At 41.6% G+C, this 18,862-nt stretch overlaps 1 protein-coding gene across 2 annotated transcripts; it reads right to left on the bottom strand.

The window, feature by feature from the left end:
• Positions 1–4,770: 4,770 nt before the first annotated feature.
• On the bottom strand, positions 4,771–18,345 carry LOC148319748 (insulin receptor substrate 1-B). 2 transcript variants are annotated; one of them, XM_088280137.1, is made up of 4 exons: positions 17,683–18,345; positions 12,898–15,912; positions 9,255–9,328; positions 4,771–8,891 (listed from the first exon to the last, which is right to left on the bottom strand). In XM_088280137.1, exons 1-3 carry the CDS (start codon positions 18,029–18,031, stop codon positions 9,300–9,302), a joined length of 3,393 nt encoding a protein of 1,130 aa, XP_088136263.1. In that variant the 5' UTR covers positions 18,032–18,345; the 3' UTR covers positions 4,771–8,891; positions 9,255–9,299. The 2 variants fall into 2 exon arrangements, with proteins under 2 accessions (XP_088136263.1, XP_088136264.1); XM_088280138.1 differs by lacking the exon at positions 9,255–9,328.
• Positions 18,346–18,862: the final 517 nt, after the last annotated feature.

The following is an 18,862-nucleotide window of genomic DNA, read 5'->3' as shown; positions in this document are numbered from 1 at the left end:
GCAAAGATGACCCTTAAAGAAAACAAAAAATGATTTACAACCTTGCAATGGAACCGTTATTGCAAGGTTAGTAGTATATGTTAAGGTTATTACCTATGAAGGTAACCAGCAGATGTGGGCGATGGCTCGACGCTATGCATTTTAACTCATTTAAATAAGAAAGTTTTCTACGAGCTTGTACTTCTTTGAATTTTATTGACGTTAATACTTTCTTTTTCAGTTTTTTTCCCTTAAAGTTTTCTATAATGGGCCTTTAGGAGACTCACTTCGCGATTCTGATTCTAATTTTCTGCCATTATATTGTAGCGAAGTCACTGTTCGTAGCGATGTCGTAATCGTGTGTTTTGTCGGTATTACTTACCTTTGGGGAGAGTGAGTATTTTCACTCGGAGTGACCTCAGTGGTGAACTGCAGCGACTTGCTAACTGGAGCTAACGTAGAGCATGCTACGTTACCCTAGCAGAGCACACATGATTATCTCAAATGTTATCTCCCTCATGCAGTGTGGCGTCAAGGGATGAATGAATGGGCAACGAGAACAGAGCTACAGATCAGAATAATAAAACCGTGGTGCAGCACATCTCAATAGTAAAGAGGTCTTTCTCTGCTCCATTTTCAGGTACCGAAGCCTCTCCACGTTGACTCTTGAGCCGTTCTGGAATATAATGGACTTTTGTTTCACAGCCGCTCAGATTTCGTGACAATTAAAGAAAAATGCAGCTGGATTTCGGATTTTTTAAAATTTTGTTTGGAGTATATTAGAAAGAATAGTGTAAGTGAGCCTCTTTCTATGAATTTCATGCATGTGAAAACGTCCGGTTCAATGTTTTGTTTGGTGGGACACATTGTTAGAGCGCCCTCTGCTGTTTATTTTGTGAAACGTTGGACAATAACAGTTGGTGATTATCTGAGGTCAGATAATTTTTCATTAGCAAGCTCAAATTGTGTATTTTTTGATCAATTAACATAATTAGTTATCATTATCTTTTTACCTATTCATTTTGGAGAAATTAGGAAATACAAGACGACTTTAAAAATGCCTACTTTTAATGAGGATATGGCCGCGCCCCCCTCCCCTCTACCCATGGTACTGCAAGAGTCATTAAAGGGGCGGAATATAAACTCTCCATTGGAAATTATTGTACTCTCATTGCTTATAACGTCAAAAAACGTTCATCAGTTGGCACTAAAATTCATCTGGAAATCCCTACCTATGACCATTTCAACATATCAAAAGGACTAACCTCTCAGTGTCTGATACATATGAGAATGAGGAACTGTGGAAGTGAGTGGAGGGACATAGATGATGATGTTAGGATGCGGCACACTGCTTCTTTGCTGATTACTGTGAGGATGCACAGCATAAAAGCACCAGTCGGAATATTTACAGAGACTGAAGTGGGAAAGAGTAGACATACACATGTATTTGCATTAGGACTGGCTCCAGTTTTTTGACGGTAGGCGACGAAACTACAACAGTCCGTTTTATTATTTGGAATGTAACAGCTATGAGCTATGCAGACACCACTCAATGTTACGTTCCAAAGCAGCAACACTCAGCTGTGAATTCGGCCTCCTCGCTGGAACTTTTGTTCGGCGAACATTGACGCTTCCAAAGCGGCCCGACTAAAAGCACATGCCGCTCCACGATCCGCACCGTTCAAGAAGACCACGTTCAGGGATCACCGATGAGGCGTTTATCACAATCGACGCAGACTCGCGCCGCAACGCTGACAGCTTCCTGAAATGGTTGCAAGCGGTGGTGGACGCGAATGTGCATGAGTGGCAACAGCAAGGCATCCCCGGCACGAAGTCGCCGGTAAGAAGCTTATTTCGCTGTGCTAACGTCATCCGTTTAGCGACCAAAATCTAATTGCTGCCCTGAGCAGTGCTGTTAATTTTAACACCGTTGAAGAATGTACGTTGTTAACTGTGGGGGTGTAAACATCAACACCTGGCTGCCTCCTCGCACTTAACAAAAGATTAGCGTAGCTAAATGACCGAACTATAACCAGTCAGGGTTTGTGTGAACACTCTTGCTCTTGTCCGCTTCAGCCTGTGTAAGTGGAGAATCGATTGGCACGGAATTTTTGATTTTGTGGAGGTAATCACATGAGCTCACGTTTGATGTCAATAAAACCAAACCAGTGCGCTCAACGCTTTTACAGATTCAAGTGGACAAGTGTAGTGAAGTGCATTTGCATTTTGATGGCGATCAGTCGCCGTTTTAGACAATCGCACTGACAAAGCAGAGCAATATTACCTCGCTTGCCTCCCTGTTGTGAGGTAGGCGCTGAAACTGAAAAAAAAAAAAAACAAGCTGAGCTCCAAGAGGTGTCATGCCAATTTGTCATAAATCTCATAAAAAAAAAATTAAAAATAAAATAAATGAACAAAAACAACAAAACATCACTACAGATTCTTTTGTGGGGGGACATTTTTGTAGTGATGTCATTTTTATTTACAAACCGATTATATAAATGCCAATGTCAACGTCAATGAAGCATCCCTTCAAGTACAAGTACAGTCACTTGAGTGAATAACCGTAGAGATATTAATTCAGTTCTGAATATGAGTAAAAAACAAAATACGATTATACTGTCTGAAATGTACTTGGGTGGCACGGTGGCCTGACTGGTTAGCACGATGGCCTCACAATGCAGAGGTCGTGGGCTTCCTGTGTGGAGTTTGCATGTTTTTCCCTTCCCTGCGTGGGTTTCCTGCGGGTACTCCGGTTTCATCCCACATTCCAAAAACATGCATGGTTGATTGGACACTCTAAATTGTCCCTTGGTTATGAGTGTGAGAGCGGATGGTTGTTCGTCTACGTGTGCGCTGCGATTGGCTGGCAACCAATTCAGCGTGTACCCCGCCTACTGCCTGAAGATAGCTGGGATAGGCTCCAGCACCTCCCACGACCCAATTAATGGATGGATAGATGGTTGAGTGGATGAAATGTACTTTAAATCATTTAGATTTATATTATTTATGGAAACAGTGGTTCTAGTTGAACCGCCCTGACCATTAGGAAGCGCCGCCCTCTGGTGGTCATTCAACATTCATAAAACCGCAGTTACAAATGACACTTTCATTTTATTTTATTTTTTTTTTATTTAAAAATTAAGAAGTTTTTGCGACCTCACAATATCACACTCCACCCAGTTAAGCAGTATTTTTACCCTCTAAAAAATATATACTTCCCATTAAGCCACATTGCTAATACACATTCCTCCTTGTCACTGCTCTTGCTGTCCCCCCCCAGCTTTATAAGACCCTATGTCTCAATCAATCAAGCTGTGAACTGCAGATTACTCGACCTCTGACTAGTTACGTTGTGTCATTATCTGCTGAGGTAGGGAAAAAAAGTAATGAGCCTATTATGACCAGTCAAGGAGTACAAAGTACAGATATCTGTTATCCAACGTAGCGAGTACAATTAAGACGTCATCAGAAAAGAAAATACTCAAGAACATACTGAAGATCTGAAAAATCTACTGAAGTATTATTACTCTGCACCAATGGTACTGCAGTAGAAAATGTCTTGCAAATGTATTGGCATTTGTAAATGTTAGATAAATGTTAGTGTTAAGCACTTTAAAAACTGATGAAAGAAAAACTGTAGAATGCAGTGCAATTACTACCATCCAATGTTTTGCTTTAGTATTGTCTGAGAATTGACACCACACTACAGTCTATTACAGAGCAAAGTTCAACTGTTCGACATTTCCCATAAAATGTGCAAACACAGTGTTCAGCTGCAATGATCAAGAGTACAACAAGGGCCACATTACAAACAAACTGAGCAGTGTTCCTGCATATGGGGTCAATGTGCAGGTGTTACGTCTGTAAAAATAATGATGTGGCAGATGGATTTCTTAATGGTTTGTAACACCGCAGCTGTATTGATCTCTTTATGGTTCCATCTCCTTGAAAGTAGCTAAGTGTGTTGCTTGGACTTGTACGACTTTCAACAAACCGTCTGAAGTCATGTAGGATTACACGGAAATAATAATTTATAAATGAATTATTCTTTTAATATAGCACAAAATATATATATGTCATGTCATGTCATTATCCACACCACTTATCGTGTACAGGGTCGCGGGAGGGTGCTGGAGACAATCCCAGGTGACTACTATATATATATCTATATATATATATAGATATATATCTATGTATATATATATATATATATATATATATATATATATATATATATATATATATATATATATATATATATATAGATATAGATATAGATAGAGATATAGATAGATATATATATACATAGATATATATATATATATATATATAGATATATATATATGTTTGTTTTTTTCAACTGGCACAAGTTAACTTAAATATTGGTATTTATGTGTGTAATTCTTTTTGTTGTGTGTTTAGTTTTACGGTAAACCTGCAAAGTCATGTTTTGATCTTTCCAAAATACCATCTGTTAGGGCAGAGGAGTCTGGGATTTAAAACAGTCTGGCTAATACCTTAAAAAGCCCGACCAGTGTCGTCTCGTTACAATCTGCACTTGCTCAATGTAAATGTTGCAACATTGACTTTGAACACATGGTCAATAAAACACTCACAAATGACCTTTTTCCCCACTTTGCCTTTTTATAATTAGAAAAAAAAAACATTGAGGTTGTCTACGTCACAGACAAGTATCGTCAATAATCTGTTTGGAAACAATTTGTCATGAATTGAATGAACCACACGCACCCCAACTGTCCCACCCCGACCCCCATCAGTGATCTCCTCTATACACATTATATTTTACAGAGTTCCGGTTCAGTCTTTGTACATCAATATCAAAGTAGTATCAATAACTTTAAAATACATAGAATGCTCTTTCAATTGTAATTACAGATGCTATCTTGATTGTACATACGGTATCATTTCCCACACTTAGATTCTGTTCCACCACTAAGAAGCAGTGTTAAGTCAAAGAGCGTTAATCGATATTTTACTCGTATCCGTTGATGTCCTGTAGTGCTCTCAGACTGTAAGGGTTTTAAATGACCAACTGTTATGTCTGCATGGTCTTGAGATTATGAGGTACAGTCAGAGAGGCTCCGTAATCTCTAATTAGGAGAGTAGTACTGTATTAATAACAAATAGATTTCTAAGGACCACTTCAACCAACTCGACCAGTTAATTGAATGATTCTATAAGTGTCAGGCAGTAACGTTGTCATTTCGAAGGACAAACTGTTGGCAGTGGTGGGCTATTCTGATTTAGACGATAGATGAGTCAAAGGCAATAATTTAATGGGATTGTTTGAAAGCCAATGACGAAGAGACATAAATTCAAAGCATGGACCAAAGTGGATTTGAAAAGTTTGCACACCCCTGTTCAAATGCCAGGCTTTGTAATTAAAAAAAAAAAAACAATCAAACAAGACTAAGATAATAATTTGAGAACATTTTCCACCTCTAATATGATCTAGAACCGGTACAATTCTATTGAATTTTTTCGAATCTTTTCAAGCGGGGAAGTAAAAATAAACAAATCAAATGTGGTTGTACAAGTTTCAAATTACAACCACTTGGCATTGGACAGGACTGTGCAAACCTTTTATATATAAATGAAGTTGTATTGTATTGTATTATCCACTGTATTTTGGAATGGATCTCTTTGCTAGAAAAGTGTCAAAGGACTGTTAAGAAGTCATGTCAACAGACAACAATGGTGAATATTTAGGAAAATGTATCTGTGGCACAACTTATGAACGTCCTTTGTCACTTTTTGTGTTTGTGTCATCATATACTCACTCAAAAAATAAAATTCACTTTAGCACCACATTTGGCCATGCGTTTGATTTTTTTTTTTTCAGGAGCCTTGTCAAAAATGTGATTCTAAATGTGGGAAAAGTTACCAGTGTGAAAAATACATGGAGGAAGCCTTCTCCCCTTGTACCCTGTATACACACAACCAGAAACTTGCTGAGTTTGGTCATCATTGTTACTGAAACCTTTGGCATTGTTGTGTACTGATGTTTTTTTTAAACCAGAGCAATGCAGTATATCCCGATTTATTGTATATTGTGTATGTTTCACTTAAGATGCAACTGGACCAAACCAGACTTCAAATGCTCTGGGTATGGTATGCAACCAGTCAGAAACTCACATGAACTTTATAAAAAACACTCTTCAAAAATCTTTCATCGAAAAAAAATAAAAACAGATTTTGGCCCCGTAGCACTTTAATTAAAGAATTATTCATTTGAAATCAGAGTTAACATTTGTTTACAAATGCTCTTGTTGTCATACTGTATTTTTGATTGTTTGGCAATTTGGCAATCCAACAGCAGCATAATCAATAGAAATAATACAAATAGTGGGTCATGAGAGAACCGGACTAGGTCTTGGGTTTGAGTAAAGACAGAAAGGAGCACTATAGTCACACATTTGGGGACTGAATCCACATCCAAATATAGAAAAACAACACATACAAGCGTGTTCGTAGTGTTCTAGCCCAGGTAAACACTTAGCTGCTCTGAAGAGTTCAAATGACCTCCACTCGTTTGCTTTGAGGTTCAAAATACACCACAAGCCTAAATAAATACGTACATTTCATTTGCAGTGTAATATTAGCCTGCTTTGTTAGTATTTTATACACAAGAGAATGATAGCTGTCAGGTAAAAACTATGCAGAAAGTCATTAAAATAGGTTTTAACATTAAAATGTGTACAATTTAGAATCCTCGTGTTGTCCAGTAACATTTCTTTAGGATGAAACAGCAGCCCATGTTCTGGATTTTTTTTTTGTTTTGCTTCACTTAGTTGGGCCAAACCTCAACTTGACAACGTCAAACACGTGTGAGGGAATGCTTACATAGTGGCTTAACTGTTAGGCCCCCCCCAAAAAAACCCAAATCTTTTCACGTTTCAGATAAACAGTAAGGCAATTTTAAATATTATTTACTGATATCATAGTGTTTGTCTTGTCTTTTTTCATTAGTTTTTTTCACAACCCATTTTAAGATTACCTGTGTAAAACAGCTACAATCAAAAAAGAGGCACTTTATAAAAGCGTATATAGATATCTAGGCTAAATAGTATTAATCAAAATACTGTATGTATAGTGTATATCTTAAATAACATATGTGTCACATTATAACTTGTGTAAACTGTTTTGCGAATGACAAAAACAAGCTTCAGTGTTTTAAATGCTGTTTGCTTGTACACTGTAGTTTGAACCGTCGTATAATATACACATATTATAAATAAAAAAAAGCATTGCCCCCAAAAATAATGTACACACTTTCTGTGGAAATTGTGCTACATATTTAATGCTAAAACGGGAACCTCTAAAAGTCTGTCTGTAATGTATTTAACTGTTGAGTATTATTAATTTTCCTTTTTTTTTTTTTTTTGGACTGAAGGCAACTTTTGCATCACTGTAGAATTCCATTTGTGTGAGGTTCTTTCCGTTATACTGAGGACACACTGACCAACATTGCCGCAGAAGAATGTTATGCAAATTTGCCAATTGTTATGCACTGTTTGTACCAAGATGCATGCAGCATAAAAAGCCTTGGCAACTGGCAATAATGCATCTTAGAGTGGGGACTTGACAGGAGATGGTTAATAAAATAATCACATCAGAGGCTGTAAAAGCCTCAAGTGGAGTTATATGTGACATCCCCAGAAGTGGCCCAAAATGACGGTTCTTACCGGTAAACTATGACTAAACCATCCTGACAATATTATTGAGTGAGCTACCAATTTCTTTCGATTTTGTCTGTGTACTTTTATGCTCTGCGCCTACCAGTATGATCTTTGTCCTCACTAGTAGAGTGCCTCGGGTACACTAGCTGATTGTCGATAGTAATGTTTTTTTCCATTACTGAATGACTTCTTCACACTGATAGGACAAGTAGAATTTCATAATGTCATTGTTAGCATGCGGTTGTCAGGTAGTGCAATTTGCCTCACTAGTAGCATGTAATTGTAGTGCACTCTCATCTGCAGAAATGGAAGACACTGGTGGAAAAAAAATCATCACTGGTAAGACATTCATCTGCTAGTGTACTGCTTCGTCTAACCAGTGAGGACAAAAGAGTGTACTCGTAGAATTTTGAGTAAATGCTGCGTTCAAATTTGACAAATCTGCCGTCTTTTTTTTTGTACAGCACCATGTCACAGTCAAAGTGGTTTGTAGGGAAAATTTTTTTTTTTTTTTTGTTTTTTTTTTACATTTAAATAAAGGTCCTGAAGAAGCATTATGGCTTTAATGGCACCTGTATGTACGTATTAAATTGAGAAACATGACAAAGTGTATAATTGTGTGAAAGCTGTATTCCATTGACACATTTTCAGAAAATGGACAAAGGATGGTTTAACACACAGGACAAAAACAAAGCCTTTTGGGATTTTAAGATGCAATAAGATTACATAAACTAATGGACGTCACTATTGAGCCTTGAATGATCACATTTCATTACATCTGCTTATCTACCAATCACAATGATGTTAATCTTGGATGCAATCAAACCAAATGTTTGACATTTTTACCGACTTTATGGCTTTGCCCGATTGTCATAGTGCTTTAATCGTGTCAAATGGACATAAAGCCGACCTGTGAACCCACATAATCACACATAATCCTTTATCAAGTTTACATTAGCTAATCAGAGCAAGGCATACAGACAGTTTCCTCAGCCCGTGTGTGTGTGTATATGGGTGTGCGTGCGTGCTGGCGTGTGTGTGTGTGTGTGTGTGTGTGTGTGTTTGGCACATGTTTGGTTTCAGAACATGGCAGACGGATAAGAAATGGGGTCCAGAGTTCCAGTGTTTTGGACTCGGCGTACAGTTGTTTTGCGGCAACAGTTGGGCATCACGCGCCTCCCATGGTAGACTTGAGCGCAAATCAACAATCTGGAGGAAAACAATCAAACACAGGCAGGAATTTAAGTTGGGCCTTTTTGGAAACAACTGATAATCACTTTATCGATTCTTATTCATGTCGTTTAAAGAGATATTTAAAACATTTGATCTTTGGCTGCTTGTGTAAACATCACATGAGGTGTGAGATCTTTCTTTAAAGATTTTAATGATAAGGGCCCAGTGACGCACGTGTTAAAATTATGCAATTTCATCAGCACCAATGCTATCAGGAAAACAAATGAGCGTAGCAATAATCAGCTTGCAGTGGCCATGAATGTGCCCCGAAGTGATCCACTGAGACTAAACGACCCTCTCTTTATTAAAGAATAGCCTCATAAAGCAACTAGTTTGTACCTCAGGGGACACTTATGGATAAAAGTGTCCATACATCAACTTGACTCAGGCTGACCACTTGCTCCTTTCCCCCCCTAAGAGGAAAATGATGGTGTGGAACGAAAAAAACACAATGTTTAAGAGAAGAGATCTTTTCCTTTTATTTCTTTTTCTCAAATGCTCATGAGATGGATTTAATCAAATAATTGTGAATACAGTGAAACAACAACTAAACTATGTTTAAAGATAACTGAAAATTGCGTGGTACTGAATTATGGAGATTATACCGTTAAACTGTTTTTCATCATTTCATTTTCTCAAATTTTTTGGGGGGGCGAGGCACACATAATGCCCCTTCCCCTTCGACACAATCTCTGCCCCGACAGCGTTCGGTTAGCTAGCTAGCCATGCCTTTTTTTGCCTACTCAAACAAAATATATCTTCCCTGTATGTGAAAATGTATACATCGGCTTAGTGTTATTTAAATTCCTAAGCAAGGAAGTGATGAGGTGATGAGTGCCGCATGTCCACCCGCCTAGAGGAGGCCTGCAAGCTTGTTAGCTTCGAAGCTAGCTGGCGCTTAGCGCCTCTCATTGCTGTGTGGAAAGCCCCACGATGACTGTGAAATATTTTGCAGCCACTGAAATCTTTAAGCAGGTACATTTGCACAGCTCAGATATTTCGGGATATGGTGTATAAGAGTTTTTTTTCAGTGTAGTGGGTTTCACGCATTTGGACACTATGCTATGATTCAAATTTGGCAGGGTTGTTAACACTCTGTGGTGTGTCAAATTTAGAAGACATTTATTTTCACTTCACAGGAGCTTTATGGTTGACAATACTTAAATGTTTTGAAACATATTTCCACACTTGCATGTCAGATAATGTTAAAATGTTAAAAATGTGTGCATAATTATTAAAAGGTTGCAGCAGTTTTACCCTTAATTACTTCAATTTCCATTATTTATCATGGGAAATTTCTAAATTCAACATCCAGACAAATCACATCAGTCAACTACGAGTATGACCACAGGAAGGCTTTTGTTCAAAAACAGCTGTGATTCAGCGATGCAGGCGCCTGTCATTACAGTCTTGTGCTATATTTAAACACAGAAAAACAAGTCTACTGAAGGTTAATATTCATTCAGGCCATGGTGTTCTTAAGCCCTAGAAAAGGTGACAGATATTGTGTTGCATACTTATTGATGTAAGTATTTTAAATAAAAATGAGAAAGGGTCACTGAGGTCAACACTACCTTTAACTTTCAGAGTTCTGCAGAAGAACACTTTGCGCTTTATGCAACTCTGACTAAGAATATAATTAGTACATGATGGGTAAACAAACATCTGAATTCAATTATGATGTTCAGTACACATTTCAGTTGGAAGCAATTCCAATATTTTTGTTAAGCAAAATTAGCAGCATTGTGTGAGTGATGAGGTGCTTATCATTGTGTATGCCATATCCCGTACATAAAGGCTTAATATAAGCACATACAACATGTAGCAAATAGGAGAAGCAGCACATCCAATCAACAGTCTCAGTGGAAACATGTATAGGGGCTAATGACGGAATACGACAAGAGCTTTCCTTGTTATTCATGTTAAATGCATAAACACGCCGTCCCCACTCACAATAAGTGGCCAATTACAGTATTATGATCACACATATGCATTCGATGAATCAATTATGCAAATGTGAATTGCCTGAATAAATAAGACGGACAAATTGTGTGTTCCTAATGAATCATTTATGTTCCTGGTTTTCTATATAGTAATGTGCACAACTTGGACACTTCAAATGATGCTCAAACGAGGCTCCTGCACAGAACAGTAGCGCCAGTATCACAATTCTATATTTCAAAAAGCTAATAATGCTTCATTTTAAGAGGTTTATTTAAAATGCTTATTAGTACAATGGTGCAGTGGTGATGGAACTGTAGTGCAATTTGGGTAACTTATTAAGGTACATGAGATGAGCACTCCCAAAGCAATTATAAACTGGAACAACAATACACAAAACGGAGCAATACTATTGTAAAATATATGATGCCTCTCTTATATGGTAACTCATTATATTGTACAGGCGTACTTGATGAAGTGTCAGGTTAGTGCGAATTTGCCTAAAATATGTTATTTCTTGACATGAGAGAGCTGCTCATCTCTAATGGACTTCAGTAAACTATCCATCAAAACCATTAACCAATACACGACTTTGAGCCATGCATGGCATGATGGGAGACTTCAAGGTTGCCGCGTGAACCGGTGCGGTCAACAACTCGCTCACACAGAAACACAAATACCTGGCCCGTGTTCCCCTCTGTCTATCACCGTTTATGTGAAAGGCTCATTACCACCAGCAGACACATCAATTGGCTCCGCTCTCACTCGACACCCACTTGTCATAATAAGAGACCTTGCAGACAACCCTCAGCTTAGTGACTTGGCACTCTAATGTACGCAGCTAACTGAGAGGCACAGGCAAGTTTTTGAGACAGCTCGCATCAAGCTGTATGACAAAGTTAAAGAATTAACTATAGAGATTAATTACAATTTTATAACACACTAAAAATAATTAACTCAGTTGTGTTTACTCCCTGTACCAGGTGACCTCTGCTCACTGTGCAAACTTAGAGGAGAGTTACAGTCGCAAAGACGGACTTTCAGATAGTTTTACTTAAATATCGGCTCAACGTCTCATTGGAGAAGTCCAAAATAATTTGCGACCTTTTGCAAAGCCAAATTCAAATACCATAATAGTTGTACGTCTTTGGTGTATAGTTCAACTGTTATTTCTGTATTTTACATGAAAATAATCATATTCAAAGATCAGCGAAAACTATGAGAACAGTCTGAGTAGAATATACTTTTATATTTATTTCACATTAATTCCAATATTTTACATAAGTAAATATCAGTTCCAAGCTTTGTAAAAAATTTTATTGAAAAACATGATTAATCGCGTTCAATTATGTAAATATTTGTGATTAATTAGTTAAAAAAATCGTAATCGCTTGACGACACTATTTATAACCTAATCGTTTGCAATTGTTGACATTGATAATTCATTGGGACAAGTGGCTCCCTTCAGTCAGCCTTGGTAAAGTTCTATGCGCCCATGTTCTAATTGGAAAACACTCTTTGTTGTTCAATGTACATAAACCATCATCATTAAATTCCTAGCAGGAAGACTAGTGTCGCAATTTAAAACTAATATTATATATTAACTTTACTTATTATGATGACTTTAAATGGACAAATCTGACGTTATATGATCTGTTAACTATGGAATGCTAAGGAATGTGGGCACTACCAATATTGTACAATAAACACACTCAATAAAGTATGTCTGTCAGTCTATCCATCAAACCGACCGACCTAACCAAACTAAACTAAACTTTACATTTCTTTGCTGTTAGACCCTGATGCCAAGGAACAATGTTGAAGTGAGTCGAGGAGTTTCATTTAGCTGTCATTTTGTGGTATGTACAGGCAATTATGAAGGCGTCAATTTACTTGCAGGTTTTCATTATTTGTAGCAGGGCTCAGTCCCTATCGTCCGTGAACAGCGACAGTTAATGCACTTGGGATTAAAGTTGTTCCTCAAACAACTAAATTAACACAAGTAAACTCCAAATTAACCTGTGGCCAGGTGAGCCCTTACCTTGATCATCCTTTCTGCCAATTTGGTGTGCTCTCAGTTCCTCTGACTTATAGAAGTCAATACTGGCGTACATATTGAGGCTAGGGCCGGCACCACTGCCCATAGCGCCTGCGCCGATGTAGGCGCCAGAGGAACGCTCAGCTCCCGCTTGAGGGCTCTCCTTAATGGCCAAGTCAAGGTCAATATAGTTAAGGCCTTGTTCAGCAGAGGCTTGTGGAGGCGGCGTGTCAGACAAACTAGTTGGCTGACTGCTTTCCCACAGTGAGCAGTCCAAAGTGTGCCGGTGGCCCACCGGCTGGTCGCCCTCTGGGAATATGTTGATAGTGGAGGGTGGGTGTCTAGGTGCAGAGGGAGGGGAGTTCAAGGTCTCCGAGTGGAGGCCCCGCCGACCCGGAGCGTCAGCTCGGACAAGTCTACTACCATGCTCAGGCGACTGGAAGGTCTTGATGGGAGAAAACCCTAACCCTGTTTCCTCCCCGATGGACACAGGTGGACCTGAGTGGGTGGCAGGTCTCGCTGAAAGGCTGGGATCTGAAATGTTGTTGTCAATGAACGAATTAAGGGTGTCTCCTGCCATCTTGCCTTTGGATCGATAAAGACTGTTTCCTTCTGCTGCCAGAGATGATGTGCCATGTTCAAGTCGGCCCTTGGGTACGACAGCTGGTGGGCCCTGCGGGGGGCTAAATGTTGACCTTTGGGGTGTTGATGACTTCCCTACATCCATGCTGACATACTCAGCAGAGGTGGACAAAGGTGCAGAGAAGCTTCGAGGAAGGTTAGCAGCATTATCGGGAACAAGGAGGGGCTGGTTTGAGGGCCGCAGGGTTCCATGAATGACGAGTTGCGCTCGATCTGACCCTGGACATCTTCCGCCATTATACTTATTGTCTTCCTTAAAAGCAATACTGACATACTCACCAACGTTGTGAGTCGCCATCGGTGGTAGATTCTCTTTCACCCGAGGCAATGTGTTTGCTTTCGCAATATCTGAAGACATACTGAGGGGGCGGCCCCTCCTTTGTTGCTTTGGGCTCTTGCAGCTCGATCCACGTTTTTGGAGGTGACGGCTATCTTTGGTGCATGTTCCTGCACTCTTGTACATACTTAACCCTTTCCCCGCTGATATGCACTTGTCCTCCAGGCTTTCACTGCTGGCTGAGCTAGAGGAGAAAGAAGAGGAAGACATGGAGAGTTGGAAGCCTCCGGTAGGGCCCACTCCCATTTTGTTTCTCTTGTTGTACCCCACTCCTCCACTCATTCCAGCGCTATCACTACTGTCTTTTTTGCACTCCCCTTTGTTTAGATCCTCCTCAAAGCGACTATAGAGAGTATGCTGATAAGCCCGCGGCAGAGAAAAGTAGGAATTAAACATTTTTGGTTGTAGTTGGTGCTGTTCAGGGTGGGAAGGTGGTGTGCTACAGGCAGAGCGGCTACTGACGGGTGAGACGTTCATGTAGTCGCTGGCAACTCGGCTTTCTATGCTCCCCCTGCTATCCCACATACCCAATCCTTGTAACTCTGTGGAGACACTACCATTGGGGGACATGACCATGTATCCCTCGGAGCTGGGCTGCCGCATGTGCTGAGGCGGGGACACACTATTGTTCGGCGTCATGGCCATGTACTCATCGTCTGCAGCTGGAGACGTGACTCCAGGCAGCATCGACATGTAGCCGCTATCTGAAGGAGCTCTTGCATCCGCTTCTCTCCTTTTGTCAAATCTCTTTCTGTTCTCCCCTGCCATATTACCTCGCCCACACCCCACAGCCAAGCTGACAGAGCCTTCTCTGTTAGCACTCTGTGACATTATGGCATATTCTTCTACTTCCTCGTCATCAACCTTTCGATGTTGAGCTAGTCGTTCGTGGGTGGCTAAAGGCAGGGAAGCTCTCTTACTTAGTAGTCTTCGTTCTGCCTCAGAATCCCGACTAGACGAGCGCCGAAGAATACGTCTGCCTTTGGAGCGATGATGGGAACCAAGGAGGCCCTCTCGCTGACCCATAACGATGTAGCTTGATGGCCCTTCTCCGTGCCCGTGATGGGCAGCCATACTGGGCATGAGCAGTGAGTGTTCACCAGGACTAGAACCGTATTCGTCAGAGGAGCCGTAGTCGCTTGGTGAACCTGAAACAGAAACTCTTTGAGACACACGCGGGTAGGAACACACCGTCATGCCTCCCACTGCCGCGCCCACAAGACCACACTCAGATCCATGACCAGAGCTGGAGGAGAGACTCGGAGCGGGAGAGGGAGCAGGGATAGGCGTGTAACGTGCAAGGCTGAGGGTAATCTTTGCAGGTGTGGGGGCCCTGGTGGGCTTGGGCCTGAGCGTTGGTGTAGTTGAACAGGATCCATTAAGACTCGGGCTGGAACTGGCCCATGTTGATCTGGTACTTGCTCCACTCTCTTCCGACCTGGCCCCAATGCTTGCCGTTCGAGCCCGTGGAAATCCATGGCGTGATGTTGGTGAGGTGCTGGTACTGCTACCACCCGGGGTCTCTGTGCGGGCTCGCCTGGTGAAGCCCACTTGGCTGGGTGGCAAATTCGGATGATGTCGGCGACTCGGAACACTGATGGGGTTTGAAGCAGTTCCGCCCCCACATGACGTCCCCACAGATTGAGATTTACTGCGTTGACGGAACTCCTCGCTTAGCGCTTTCATGGCTTCCAGCAAGGTCTCATGCATGTTCTGAGCCACCACAGAATCATCCACTTGCATCCAAAACTCCCCGGGTCCTGTTATGGCTGAACGACCCACCTCAATGAAGAAAAAGTTCTCTGAATGTCCACATCTGCGAACATTCATCAGCTGGAGCACGACAGCTGCCACGTCAGAGTTGAGCTTGACAAAGTTAACTGTCTTGTCAGTTAGGCACAGGCGGTAGATGCCTACTAAGTTCCTGGCATGTCCAAGACCTTTTGGCCAAACTTTAACCTGCCACACTTCCTTGAAAGTTGGAATTGGAGACGGAGAGCTACACTCTCCACTACTGCCATAGTCTTCCGGAGATTTACCTGTAAATGAAAAGAAGGGAAGTGAATGAACATGAGGAACCCTTTCCCAAAAGATGAATGGAAATAAAAATAGATTACTAAAAATAGTAGTAGGATATTTCAAATAAATTTGGTCTACTGGCGCCACAAAATATCACTTAATACACAAGTTGTGCTCCCCAAACAACGGTCCTAGCCTGCTACTCGGCCACACATATCTAACCACAAATATGTAGTTTTGGTGAAAGCATGGGAAGAACTTCGCAAATGTGACGTCAACATACACAGTATGTTGCCTATTTCCCAAACCATATCAAGTATGTCAAAAAATTAAATGGCCAAATGATTTGAAACCGGAAGCGGCGCAGTTTTACACCACCGCAAACTACAATCATGTAAATAAGCATATTCTTTAATGAATACTGAAATGAGTTTAATTATGCTGTTGTCTGTATATCGGGCAGCACGGTGGCCAACTGGTTAGCACGATGGCCTCACAGTGAGAAACAGCATCGGGCGTGGGTTCAATCCCGGCTCCGGCCATCCTGTGTGGAGTTCTCCCCGTGCTTGCGTGGGTTTCCTCCGGGTACTCCGGTTTCCTCCCACATTCCAAAAAACATGCATGGCAGGCCGATTGAACACTCTAAATTGCCCCTAGGTATGAGTGTGAGCGCGGATGGTTGTTCGTCTCTGTGTGCCCTGCAATTGGCTGGCAACCAGTTCAGGGTGTCCCCCGCTTACTGCCCGAAGATAGCTGGGATAGGCTCCAGCACCCCCCGCGGGAGGAGAAGCGGTACAGAAGATGGGTGGATGGATGGATGTCTGTATATCTTGCTCCATTGTATTTCTACCACACAAGACTCAATGTTCATTTCTTTAGACTACTGCAATATGAAATGTGTTTGAAGAAACCACTACAAACCACGATATTGGTTAGTTCCAAACAATACGCAGAAGCCCATAAATTCAAAAAGATTAACCAGATTAATTCAACAAAGGCGTTATTATAAAGCTCTGAGGCATCATTTCGAACAAAATGGGACGCGTATCACGCAGCATTCATGTATAGTGCATGCAGAGCTGGGAAAGCCCGTCAGTGGGTGCACAGTGAGGGGAAAAGGAGGGGTTGTGGTACTGGTGTTGCAGTTCTGCTCCCAACGTGAACGTAGACAACACGAGGAGACTCGCACAAAAATCTTTTTTTTTTTTTTTTGCTCCCTTTTTTTCTCTTTTCAACATGCAGCCACGCAGAGAGCATGGATGCGCGGTAATGCCGCCTCCTGCACAAATGTAGGTTATTAGAGGCGGGCGGGTTCTCGGGGCTGAGCAGAAAAACAACAACACGGGCTGGAGCGGAGTGCTCGGCGATAGGCTAGCGCTATATGATGCATCCCGTGGATGGTTGCTATATGCCCTCTGCGCCATGCAAAAATAAGGCTGCGCCTTACTTTGGATAATACTACCTGTTATATTTTAGCTGGAATGGAATAAGATGTTGGTTGTATGTGAATTCCAAATTTGCACAATCAGCACATGCCGCCCTTAAAACGCACCGGTTCACTTGGACCCAGTTGATTTAGATTGTTTTTAAATCCCCAATAATAAGACGCGTTTAATTCATCTAGCGCTAAAGGAGCTAAATATGAACAACGTGGGTAATAAAATGAAATGAACTGCATCCAATGGCCCATGCGGACAGATGGGGAGCAAAAACAGCCTAAGGCAGGATGGGCCCGATGCGGAGACACACAGCAGAGAGCAACATCAATGATTCGACTTTTGCCATCTTACAATTGCACTGGAGGTCCAGCATGGCTTGGTACCACTCGTTTTGGACCTCCTCGCTGTCCGCGGCGATGGCAAAGCTCTCGCTGCGCGTGTAGAGCACGATCAGGTGCTTGTTCTTGGAATCCGCCCGCTTGTTGATGTTGAAGCACGTCTCCAGGTTCAGCACTTTCTTGGGCACGGGAGATTTGCTGCGGAATTTCTTCTCGTTCTCGTAATACTCCAAGCGAGCGGGACCACGCTCAGAGGTCGTCCTCAGTACGAAGAAGCGCCGGTGCATTGATTTGTGCTTGCGGAGGTAGCCGCTTCGCTGCACGTCTTCGAAATTCTGCAACTCGGCGCCTTGGTTCTCCATGGCCCACTCGTTACTAGAAAGCACTCACGATGTCAAAAAACGAACACGTCCATGTGGCCCTCGTTAATTAATCCATTGCAACTACATGCCTCCTTCTCCTCCTCGCCGCGTCCTCGCCGAAGTGTTCAAGCATGTGCGCGGTGATTAGGATGGAGAACCGAGCCGCAGTGAGCTTCCATGCACGCTTCAGCAGCTGCAGGAGGATACAAACGGCGTCCTGCGCTGTCCGGCTCGGTCCTGCCCAAATCCAAGTCCGAAATACGCTGGGTGCAACTCAGTCGAGCCGCAACGTCTCCTCTCCTCCACCTGTCTGACTGAGGCTGCCCTCAGTTTCCAGACACATAGGTCAAGTTGGGCGGATTGAAACACGACAACTTGCCACGTTGTTTCGCAATAAAAGCATAATTGACTTGTTTTTTCTATATTTTGTACAATAAGCCACAAATAGTTGATAGACTATAAGTAATATTTTGTTGATACCGTTTTTATAAGCTATAAAAAAATACCTTGGTGAATTTGGTGAATTGCACTACTCAAAAAAAGATCAGAATCAGAATCAGAATCAGAAATCCCTTTATTGTCATTGTACGCAAGTGTGCAACGCTTGGTGTGCTGTAGCTAGGCGCTGAACTGTAAAATTCAAATCAGGAGTTTGATGCGTGAATCCTTCCAGTACATGTCCTGGATCATTAGTATTTAAACAAACCACGTCATCATACACGTTATATTTTGACGCAATTAAGCTCCACCCCTGGTTGTCATTGTAACAACAGTCGGAATTGCAATTGGCTCAGTTGTATAGGGGACTGCGTAAACAGTTGCCCATTTGCA

The sequence above is a fragment of the Idiotropiscis lumnitzeri genome, chromosome 17 (assembly GCF_059441095.1).
Source record: "Idiotropiscis lumnitzeri isolate Australia: NSW breed Sydney's pygmy pipehorse chromosome 17, RoL_Ilum_1.0, whole genome shotgun sequence".
Classification (NCBI taxonomy): domain Eukaryota; kingdom Metazoa; phylum Chordata; class Actinopteri; order Syngnathiformes; family Syngnathidae; genus Idiotropiscis; species Idiotropiscis lumnitzeri.
The sequence above is the reverse complement of the archived record's forward strand: the minus strand, read 5'-3'. Positions and strand labels throughout refer to the sequence as shown.